This window comes from Sciurus vulgaris (genome assembly GCF_902686455.1).
Source record: "Sciurus vulgaris genome assembly, chromosome: 3".
NCBI lineage: Eukaryota > Metazoa > Chordata > Mammalia > Rodentia > Sciuridae > Sciurus > Sciurus vulgaris.
Genome location: NC_136463.1, coordinates 143091050 through 143103696, shown reverse-complemented (window position 1 = coordinate 143103696; position 12647 = coordinate 143091050). Strand labels below are relative to the sequence as shown.

The 12647-nt window shown below is 35.6% G+C and overlaps 1 protein-coding gene across 2 annotated transcripts in view; it reads right to left on the bottom strand.

Annotated features, from left to right (window-relative positions):
• Positions 1–12647, bottom strand: part of ANKAR (ankyrin and armadillo repeat containing) — a 68451-nt gene that overhangs the window by 53890 nt on the left and 1914 nt on the right. For both annotated transcript variants that reach the window (XM_079135082.1, XM_079135083.1), the window contains exons 2-4: positions 6431–6868; positions 5510–5673; positions 4771–4874 (exon numbers count right to left, since the gene is read on the bottom strand). In XM_079135082.1, the coding sequence (XP_078991208.1) occupies positions 4771–4874; positions 5510–5673; positions 6431–6868 (706 nt within the window). The remainder of the gene's footprint in view (positions 1–4770; positions 4875–5509; positions 5674–6430; positions 6869–12647) is intronic.

The following is a 12647-nucleotide window of genomic DNA, read 5'->3' as shown; positions in this document are numbered from 1 at the left end:
ATTCACCAAAACTTGAGACAAAATGTGCTTTAGTCAGAAACTAGAGAAACAGTTCCACAATGATATCCCATTGCAACAACATGACAGAATCTCTTATAGTAGCAGTATGCTTACATCAACCATACTCCTGCATCAAGTGTTAACTTTTATCCTGCCTGCTTCCCTGCAGTCCCAGGATCACTGGTGTCCCAGAAGCCTGACAGAACCAGAAGAGTAAAGGTTTACATATAAGTGTCTCCAGGACATTATTCCCCTTGGCAAAGATTGAGTATATCAATGGGAGCTTGATCTGTGAGCCAGAAATTTCACCTCAAGAGAGATGTACACTACCTGACCATTCCAGAGGTATGAGATCTAGTGTGTGGATTCCATGTATGGTGGAATGACACCCTCAAATAAAATTGAACATGTCCTCAAAAATACCTCCATTAATGTGCTGACCTCCATTCTTCAAAATGGTAGAGGACATTAGTCACATGGTCTTTGACTTCAGCTCTAGTATCATATGTTCATGTAGGCAGTATTCAATAGGAAGATCAACCTTTCATTCTTTATCCTAAATCTCCCTATGCCTTATTTCTCTTATTCTCCTCATTATTCTGCATGTTGAAAGAAATTAATAAACTTTGTTTTTACCTCCCCATTTCATTAACTTTTCCCCATTTACCCTTCAACTCATGGTAAATATGCTATTTTTAAATTATTTTTATATACTGTATTTTGATTCATTATACACAAATGGGTTACAACTTTTTGTTTCTATGGCTGTACACAGTGACGATCCACACCATTCATGTAATCATACATGTACATAGGGTAATGCTGTCTGTCTCATTTCACACCCCTGCCCCTCCCCCTTTATTTCCCTCTATATAATCCAAAGTTCTTCCATTCTTCTCTTACCCCCACTCCCCCTCATCCCCAGGTGCCCTTGCCCTGCACAGATGATGCAGCTCCCCAACTTGGATTTTCCCCAAAGGGAAAGCCGCCATCTTTAGGTGGGGCAGCTCCCCTCCTGGGATGCCTGCTGGAGATTGGAGGCTCTTTGTCGGGGTACCTCTCTTGCATCAGGATACTGAAGCCTGGGAGGTTTGAATGGTGAATGACTGTTATACCATAGTTTTTTTTTTAAATTTTAAAAAATACACTATTTTTGTTGTCATTCTTTTTAGTTATATATGACAGTAGCATGTCTTTTGACATATCATATATACATGGAATATAACTCCCCATTCTTGTGGTTGTACATGATGTGGAGTTACACTGGTCATGTATTCATACTTGAACATAGTGAAGTTATGTCCAATTCATTCTACTGTCCCATTTCCAAACCCTCTCCTTTTTCCCCATTCACCCCTGTCCAATCTGGTGAACCTCCACCCCCACCCTGCCTATTGTGAGTAAGCATCTGCCTATTAGAGAGAACATTTGGCCTCTGATTTTGGGGATTGGCTTATTTCACTTAGCATGATAGTCTCCAGTTCACATCCATATACTAGCAAATGCCATAATTCATTCTTCTTTAAGGCTGAGTAATATATGATTGTGTATATGTACCACACTTTCTTTATCCATTCATCTGTTGACGAGCACCTAGTTTGGTTCCATAGCTTAGCTATTGTGAATTGAACTGCTATAAACATTGATGTGGCCACTTCACTATAGTATGCTGCTTTTAAACCCTTTGGGTGTAAACCTAGGAGTGGGATTGCTGGGTCAAATGGTGGTTCCATTCCAGGTTTTCTGAGGAATCTCCATATTGCTTCCCAGAGTGGTTGCACCAATTTGCAGTCCCAGCAAGGTATGAGTGTATCTTTTCCCCCACATCCTTGCCAACATTTATTGCTGCTTGTATCCTTGATGATTGCTATTCTGAATGGAGTGAGATGAAATCTCAGGATAGTTTTGATTTGCATTTCTCTAATTGCTAGAGATAATGAACAATTTTTTCATATATTTGTTGATCAATTGTATTTCTTCTTCTGTGAAGTGTCTGTTCAGTTCCTTTGTCAATTTATTGATTGGGCTATTTGTTTTCTTGGCATTAAGTTTTTTGAGTACTTTATATATCGTGGAGATTAATCCTCCATGTGAGGTGCATGTGGCAAAGATTTTCTCCCATTCTGTAGGCTGTCTCTTCATGTTCTTGATTGTTTCCTTTGCTGTGAAGAAGCATTTTTGTTTGCTTCCATCCCATTTACTGATTCTTGATTTTACTTCTTGAGCTTTGAGAACCTTGTTAAGGAAGTCAGTTCCTAAGCTGACATGATGTAGATCTGGGCCTACTTCTTCTTCTAGTAAGTGCAGGATCTCTTTTCTAGTGCCTATGTCCTTGATCCACTCTAAGTTGATTTTTGTGCAGGGTGAGAGATAAGGGTCTAATTTCATTTTGTTACATATGGATTTGCAGTTTTCCTAGCACCATTTGTTGAAGAGGCTATCTTTTCTCCAATGTATGTTTATGGTGCCTTTGCCTAGTATGAGATAACTGTATTTATGTGGGTTTGTCTCTGTGTCTTCTATTCTGTACCTTTGGTCTACATATCAGTTTTGGTGCCAATACCATGCACTTTTTGTTACTACAGCTCTGTAGTACAATTTAAGGTCTGGTATTGTGATGCCTCCTGCTTCACTTTTCTTGCTAAGGTTTGCTTTGACTATTCTGTGTTTCTTATTTTTCCAAATGAATTTCATGACTGCTCTTTATATTTCTATGAAGAACATCACATCATTGGAACCTTAATAGGAATTGCATTAAATCTGTATAGTGCTTTTAGTAGTATGGCCATTTGGACAATGTCAATTCTGCCTATTCAAGAGCATGGAAGATCTTTCCATCTTCTAAGGTCTTCTTCAGTTTCTTTCTTTAGTGTTCTCTAGTTTTCATTGTAGAAGTCTTTTACTTCTTTGTTAGATTAATTTCCAAATATTTTCTTTGAGGCTATTGTGAATGGGATACTTCTCGTAATTTTTATTTCAGTGGATTAATCACTGATGTATAGAAATGCAATTGATTTATGGGTGTTAATTTTATATCCTGCTATTTTTCTGAATTCATTTATTAGCTCTAGAAGGTTTCTGGTGGAATTTTTTGGATCTTCTCAATATAGAATCATGTCATCAGCAAATAGTGATAACTTGAGTTCTTCTTTTACTATTTGTATCCCTTTAATTTTTTTCTTCTAATTTCTCTGTCTAGTTTCAAGAACATTGTTGAATAAAAGTGGTGAAAGAGGGCATCCTTGTTTTGTTCCAGCTTTTAGAGGGAATGCTTTCAATTTTTCTCCATTTAGAATGATGTTGGTCTTGGTAAGTTTAGCAAAGATAGCTTTTACATTGTTGACGTATGTTCCTACTATCCCTAGTTTTTCTAATGTTTTGAAAATAAAGGGTGCTGTATTTTGTCAAATGCTTTCTCTGCATCTTATTAAGATGAGCATATGATTCTTGTCTTTAAGTCTATTGATATGATGATTATATTTATTGATTTCTGTATGTTGAACCAACCCTGCATTCCTGGGATGACCCCTACTTTATTGTGGTACACTATCTTTTTAATATGTTTTTGTATGTGATTTGCCAGTATTTTGTTGAGAATTTTTGCATCTGTGTTCATCAGGGATATTGGCCTGAAATTTTCTTTCCTTGATGTGTCTTCGTCTGGTATCAGGGTGATACTAACTTCATAGAATGATACTAACTTCATAGAATAACTTTGAAAGGGTTACCTCCTTTTCTATTTCATGGAATAATTTGAGGAGGATTGGTGTTAGTTCTTCTTTGATGGTCTGGTAAAACCCATCTGGTCCTGGGTTTTGCTTTCTTGGTAGACTTTTGATGGCATTTTCAATTTCATTGCTTGCAATTGATTTGTTTAAATTTTCTATATCCTCCTGGTTCAGTTTGGGTAGGTCATATGTCTCTAGAAATTTGGTAAGTACACTCTTTAACCACAACTCCAATAAAATTCTCTGATTAAATCATCAGTCTTAAATTGATTCATTTTTTTTCTCTGTTGCATTTGATGCTTTTACATGTTTCCATATTCTTAAAATTCTCCCCATTTGGCTTCCATGCTATCACATATTCCTGGTTCTCCTCTACCTATCACTCCTCTCAGTCTCCTTTGCTCCCTTTCCTCTACCTCTCCTCACCTCTATTAAAAGTTATTATGCTCCAGAGTTCTAGACTTGGTCCTATCCTCTCAACTACCTCCATTTCACAAACAAAAAAAAACCTTCCTATATGCTTTTAAATTTCCAACTGTAATTCAAATGTTTCCTCTGAGCTCTAAATCTCATGTTTCCAAAATTCACTGGTTAAAGTGTGAAAATTCAAGAACATAGCATATAAAAGACCCTAGCAATACTGAGAGGAAACATACCACTTCAAAAAATTGACAGGCATAACAAGACCTGGTAGAAGAGGATTTTAAACCATATTCTTTATGGAAATGAAGTGTTGTGTGCCAAGTCAACTGTTTTCAGTTACCTCATAGGATTTGTTTCCCATCTCTATTCCTATTTAGTCACTATGCTAATTATAAGCCCTAAGGATTAACATACAGAATGTATCAAAGTTCAGGAAGTAATAATAATAACATTTAATACTCGAGTAAAATGAGTCAGTATGTCATTCATAAGGTCATTATTGTTCTAGAATCGCCAACCTAAAGTTTTAAGTCAGCCTGTGCATTTTGACACTTTCCCTATTCCTTGCTAATGTACAACAATATGTGGTTAATGAGAATAACTACTGAAAGTTTCTTACCTTTTTCCATGAAATTCCATTACTGGTATTGAGTAATATTCTTTGTAGCCTGCATCATCTGCAAATGTATTAGCAGCACAATCCCGTATTTTCTCTAAATTTTTCTAAAATATGAGTTATGTTACTAAGAATATATTTTTAAACAAATCTAAAAATTATGACTACTTTAAATGAAATTTTATACATGTAAATGACAAATTTTAATGTAGTAGGTCAGAAAATTCTGGTAGTAACTGCATGCATCCAATCCCTACTTTGACAACGAAGGATAAAATACAAAAGGAAAAATATATAATATGGACAAGGTAGAAAAGCAATGACAATCAAAATGTATAATGTCTATATGAAATCTCAGGTGAATAATTACTGTTCCCAAACTAGAGGGTGTCTTTTCTAATACTAATCCTCGAGGGAAAGGGAAGAATTATAGTCAGGGTTCAAAGTTTTCTACTTTACTCTTTGGTTACTATTCTAAGACAAATATGTTCCATTGGAAATATGTAATCCTGTTAGGATAATAGACATATCTAGTTTATTTATCACTTTATCCCTGACATCCAACATAGTTCCTTGGTTATAGCTGCACTTAATTCATATATGTCAAAATGTGTGAAAAAATTAGTGAATTGTAAGAATAATTACACAGTGCCTGTACCAATATAAACTCTTTCTGGTTGGAAAATAGGATAAAAAGAGTTGTGAAACAACAAACCATCTTAGGAATGATAATAATTTTAACCTTAAAATCTTCCAAAGCACTCTCAATTGAAGGGGTACTGATATCAAATTCAATTCCTCCATGAACATGAAAATATTGATTCTCTTTGTAGTGAAAATGCTGGCATTTAAAATCTCGTCCATAAATAAAAGGAGGCAGTTCTCGTTCGGTCTTGACCTTGTCATCTCCAAAGATTAAAAAAAAACACAAACTTTTATTTAAAGATGAACAGCACACCAACAGTCATATTTGGGGGAATCTAAATTTTCATTCATATAAGCAAAATGAAAAAAATTCCACATGAAATTAAAACTTTGGCAGTTATAGTATATAAAATTACTTATGTTCTTTATATACTGACATTAGGAATATATTTATATCATGAGTTTTGGTTATTTCTGTAGTTTTATTGTAGACACATCTCAAAAGTATAGTCAAAACATTATTCTACTTGTTAATTTCTGTGAATGAGCTCAATACTAATATTTATTCCCAATTATCAGAAAGGATTTCAATTTGATGCATCAGAAATCTTTGGTTAAATAAACAAAAACTTACCTTAGTTAGTTTAGGTAAAAAGAGACACAATAAATAAATAGGTGGATATTTCTCAAATGATGAAAATAACCAGCCTATACTTCTGAAAAGTAATGAAACCACACATATAACTTATTTAAAATAATATTTTTCTAAAATATCAGCAAGGATTAGATTTATTCAATATTCTGACGGAACAATTAGTGGATGGTTTCATTTTGAGAACACAAAATGCAAAGTATAAAAAGAATTATGTATGTCACATATTTTTCATTACATTGGAGACATTAAATTTTGTTTTCCTATTCCAATAGGTTACATGCCTGGACCCACATACTAGAAAAAACTGAATTTAAATGTACATTTAACATATATCTACATCTTAAATTTGAGTTTTGGTGATACCTGAAAAAGGCTGAAGCAGACCATTCAAGTATGGGACTTTCATCTTCTTTTTTAAACTTAGTAAAAATGGAATCAGAAAACATATCAATTTTAGATAGCCTATGCCTCTTCTGATTTCACTTTTCTTCTCAAAGTGTTTTTGAATGAGTTTTTTTTGAAGATACAACCTTTGCTGTAGTCTCTGGTAGGTACAGATATCAAGGTAATCCTGATTACATTTTATAGCATTGGTAAGCCAGTAGGCTGTATCAAATATAAAGACATTTTCATACTGTTGAATTTGTGTGGTACTGAATGTCAACTTTAGCATAATATACTCAGCATATTTCATAAACACAGCTTTTTCTTCAGGGCTATTAGGATCATATGTTGGATCTTCATTCATGTCTTCATCATAGATTCCATTAAAGTCTGGATCTTTTGTAATATCAACCATACCTACACAGAAAAAAGAAAAAATTTAAATAGTAAAAGCTTCATATGTGGTTTCTAGATAAATACAGCAGATTGTACACATGGTTTCATCTTGAAATCCTGCTAGAATAACAGTAAGGGAATAATGAGATGCTAATAAAAAAGTATAAGATGAAGAGCAGATGGCTGAGTGAGTTTCTAAGCTAGTGGTTTTGAACCAATAAATAAAATTTAACTTGGTCAAGACTGAGTCCCAGTAGTCTGCTCTCTCAGAAAAAGAGTTGAACTCCTGCACAGTTCCTGGGAACCCATTGTAGCACTGTATTTAAGGTACTGCATGGTCAATTACAAGGTTTGAACCAAGTTTCCATTAATGTCAAAAGTGGAGGTGCTGTTCCAACCGGAATGATAATGTAGATTCATGCTTCCAGCTTGCCACCATACAGCTACAAGTACAAGGCTTGGATATCAGCTCCTTGATCATGCCTATGGAAAGGTATCACTACCGTGTTGGAATCCTGATGGAACCCATCCAGCCTTGCGGATACCTGAGCAAATCTGAAACTGTGAGGACATTAACCACTCCCCCACCTCCATGCAAACTTTCACTAATTGGGGACAGGAGTCAATGGATGGATACATAGGCCCCTCTTCCATTCTGTCTTAATACATTTGGGCTACTATAACAAAATAGCACAGAACAAGTAGCTTAGAAACAATAGAGATTTATTTCTAATTGTTCTGGAGACTGGAAAGCACAGGATCAAGTCCGATTTGGTGCCTGGTGAAGGTTCATTTCCTGGTTCATGGATGGTGGATTCTTGCAGGCTAACGGTGTCATGAACACTAAAATAATGTCTTAATTTATTTGCATTTTATTTACATGCCCTGAATTAGACTTGGAGGTCCGAAACTACTATTAGTGAATGCACTGTGGATGAAACTTAACATATTTTTAAATCCTTGGTCATGCCATATTTTCTTCACCAATGAATCTACATGATACCAAAATATTGGTGCCTTTGAAAAGAAACTATCAGACCAATAAAAGAAATGCAAAACTTAATGCAATTCACTAGATATTATCAGCAATTTTTTGTACTTAAAAAAATTGGTTTTTGTAGTTGTAGATGAACAGCATGCCTTCGTTTATTTTTATGCAGTGCTAAGGATTGAACCTAGTGCCTCACAAAGGCTAGGTAAGTGCTCTGCCACCGAGCTACAGCCCCAGCCCTGAGGGTACTTCTTGACCCTAATCACCCTAATTAAGAACCTGAATAAGACAGTATCCTTTAGGTTCCAGTTACAGCTATATTCTTTTAGGGTCCAATGATCCTCCAAACTAGGTACTTTGTACCTATTCAGATGGTGCCAATACCACAAATTGAGTAATTCTCTCCCGGGGAAGAAAGAATTTCTGTCTTAAACCCACTATTCTTAAAACCTACCCTCAACTACAGTTGATTATCCTGTATAGAAATGAGAGCTATTAGTTATTTTATTTGCCTTCAAATCATGGAGGTACTGCTCATAAATACACTCCCAAAAACCCGGCCAGTAGCAGGTGAGTTAGGCTTATCTTCCTGTCTTTAAGGCACTTGAACTTCACAGCATTTCAGGCACATATACAGTTTATAGTACAGATAGCAAACAAACACCTCTGTGTTTTAGCTTCTGAGATTCAGAAGTGTGTAGTACTGGATGTGGTGATTGGGGATGACTACCCAATTGTAGCCATTGGACCTAGATCCCATATAACTGGACACCTGGGGATATTCTAAATGTGGAGCATGAATTACAGGGACTTTTAGTTGATCTGCATGTTATGACATCCTCTAATATGAAAGCATGTATGATACCCTTGTTGAGGGGTTTCTCCCTCAGTTAACATGATTAAATTCCTTGGGGATACTCATGTTAGATTCACTCTCCAATCTGATCTACCAGTAATGGTAGAAAACCTCTAAATATTTGTACTTCTTCTTCCCCATGTAATTATTAATTCATTCAATCCAATTCATTTCATGCAATTTAACAAATATTTAAACACTAAACTTACAGGAATAAATAAAGCAATTTAGCCCCCATTTTCATACAGCTTATACTAAAGTTTATTATTTACTTGTTGTTAACACACTTATTTTGGTGCTCAGCAAGACATAAAAGTTCAATGAATATTTGAAAAATAAATATATCAAATGAGAGTCCTTTACAAATGCATGTATGTATAATTTCTGGTTTAGCTATCATTGACAAGGAAGGAAAAATAAAGACAAATTCATGAAATTAACTTGTTATAGGAATTTTATTTAAGTTCTAATGATTATAATTCTTTCAAATTTTGTTGAGATACTAATAAATAACTAATTTACTTTTCAAGGCATTTTCTCTAGAAACAAGATCTACACTCACCAACTAAAGTGTTTTCTTTTTCAAATAATTTTCTTCCCAATTGTATGTCCAACTCAGCTAAAAGTGGTTCATTTCCACCTGATTTACCATTAAAAGTTTCAGTTATCATATATACTTAGTCAAGGGAAATATGGATAATTAGGGGAGAATAGTAATCTTTTTCTGCCTAAGTTTATGCAGAAACCTCTTGCCATATTGAGATTATAAAAAATGGATAGAATAAAGATTGAAAATATATTCTTAATATCAAACTTATATCAAATTATGTTTTTAATATCATACATAATTCATAGTCAATTTACATGCATTACATATATCAACAGATTTGTTCTCAGAATAGCCAAGAAAGGGGCCTGGAGAGGTAGCTCAGTGCTAGATGCTTGCTTATCATGCTTGAGGGCCTGGGTTTGATCCCTGGTACCACACACATACAAAAAAAAAAAAAAAAGAGAGAGAGAAAGAAAGAAAAGTCAAGACTAGCTAAGAAGGAACCATCTGGATTCCTGAAGGATGGACTGTCATGCTTTTTTTAGTTTTGGATATGATAAAGTCTATCACTATGGTCTCTCCTCCAGTCAGATGAAATTACAGTACAGATGTACAAAAATTGAGATTCATTTTTTAAGCCTGTGCCCAGAAACTCTGAATCTCAATTAGAAAGTTATTAGATATAGCTGATCTATGAAAGTAGTTGGCAGCAGGATCTGGGACCCTCATGTCCTGTTTCACTCCTCATCCTATTGGACCTACTACAAAGATGTTATGAGAAAATGTTTTTAAAAAGCTTTGATAAAAGTGATATAAGCTAAAGTGAATCCAATAAGATTGAATATAATCTATTGTTTATATTCAGGCTACAGAAAAGCATAATCTTGATGAGGGAGAAATAAAAATTAAGTGAACTAAGAAAAACTATTCATGAGACCTAATGCTACTAAAATATCAAGATCTAGATTTACTAGTGCACATTCTTTTTTAACTTGGATTCTTACAGCATTCACTTTTTTGAGGTTTATAAAAACCATAATGTGAAAAGTTAACCAGTCTGGTAATCATTTTGTTGTCAAGTTTAGAGATTTTTTTTTCTCATTGCCTTCAAGTTCTACTCTTTTCTTGGTTCTATTACTGATTTTCCTGCTTAGGTTCCATAAGATTAAAAAACATGAACTGAAAATTATCAGGTATTTTGGAATCTGGTTTGTACTGTAGAAAGTGGAGATTAAGATAAAAGAGGCAATATGTTTGACAAACTTTTTGGTGGCATTTCTAAAAAAATCAAAGCTTTATTAAAAATAATCCTCAGAGGAGGTCCTGTTCCTGGCTGCTCCATGTTGTGAAACCAAGAAAGCAGACAAATAGCTTCTCCATAAGGTGGGTGAACAAAAAAGCAGGGAGGGGGTGCTTTACTAGAACCTAAAACTGAACATTCAAAGCAGACTGGTGTGATGGGTTGACATATTTGACTCCATGGAAATGTCATGGACCAAGCTATATGGGCAGTGACTAAACAGACTCCATTTTACCCTGAGACTCCATGTTATGTAGGAAATACTTCTCCCATGGGAACACCCTGCCTCTATATCCTTCATCAGTTGCTTAGCATGACATGTTTGGCAACACAAAATGGCAATCCTTATATAATGAAAAATTGTTCTCTTTTTGATTCCTATTTTCCTAAACAATGTACCATGTCAACAGTGATTGTCCAGATGTTAGTAACCATTCTTTACCTTGTATCTCAGTAAGGTCATTTTGACCCACTTCCCCTTCTGTTTATGATTTTAGATCTCATGATGTTAGTTTCTAGTTTCAAATCGTAGCAACAGACACTTATGATTGAGGTACTGACTTATGGTATAAAAACCTCTACAACCCTATGGTTGGGGTTGTTCTCCCAACCATTTTGGGCACTGTGCAAGACAGTCAGCTGGTTGGCTAATAAAGACTCTCAAATTTGGACTTCTCAGTGGTGATCAGTCTATTCTTAAAATTGCACCCCACAACACTGGGGACACAGGAGGTTAGACATAATAAAAAAAAAAAAAAGGAAAAAAATCCCCAGCAGCATAGCCACTGCCACAGCTGGGCCAGAAGCTCCAGCCAGAGAGGCCCCTCTGGGAGCCTAGTAGAGGGATAAGGGAATTAAAGGAACCCACATTTTTGGGAGGCCCAAGGTATGTCTGGGTATTGATTGTTTAGAAAACAAGGACATTGCCCAAAGAACCTGAAGGACATGCTACAAAATATCTGTGTGTGGGGAAAGAAGCCACCATCTCTTCAGGTGGTATGCAGAGGACAAAGGAAAGAACCATTTTGGCAGCTGCAGCGTGGGGGTGGGCAATAGAGGATGGCAATTCCTGGCAACCCGAGTTTGGTGCAAAATACAGGCCCAGTAAACACATGCTGCACAACATAGAGGGTGCTTAAGTGACCAGAAGAAAATCAAACCTGAGAGAGGTTTACACAGGGAACAACTGGTCTCTATCCCTGCCCCTATTGCTGGCAGGACCACCTGGGAGAGATGCATCTGGCCAGGAACTTGGAGTGGGTGTAGTAGAAATTGTTTGGAGAAGGTGATCCTTAGCAAGAAGAGTAAAGCAGGAGGCATCACATTACCAGATCTTAAACTACACTACAGAGCAATAGTAACAAAAATGGCATGATATTGACACAAAAATAGACATGTAGACCAATGGTACAAAATAGAAGACACAGAGACAAACCCACATAAATACAGACATCTCACACTAGACAAAGGCATCAAACATATATTGGAGAAAAGATAGCCTCTTCAACAAATGGTGCTGGGGAAACTGGAAATCCATATGTAGCAAAATAAAATTAAACTCCTATCTCTCATCCTGCACAAAAACAACTCAAAGTGGATCAAAGACTTAGGCACTAGAACAGATACCCTGCACCTACTAGAAGAAAAAGTAGGCCCAGATATCCACCATGTTGGCTTAGGAACTGACTTCCTTACCAAGACTCCTAAAACTCAAGAAGTAAAATCAAGAATCAGTAAATGGGATGGAAGCAAACAAAAATGCTTCTTCACAGCAAAGGAAACAATCAAGAACATGAAGAGACAGCCTACAGAATGGGAAAAAATCTTTGCCACATGCACCTCGCATAGAGCATTAATCTCCAGGATATATAAAGTACTCAAAAATACTTTAAAAAGAAACCAAATAACCCAATCATTAAATGGGCAAAGGAACTGAACACTTACAGAAGAAATAGTCGATCAACAAATATTTTTAAAAATGTTCATTATCTCTAGCAATTAGAGAAATGCAAATCAAAACTATACTGAGATTTCATCTCACTCCATTCAAAATAGCAATCATCAAGAATACAAGCAACGATAAATGTTGACAAGGATGTGGGG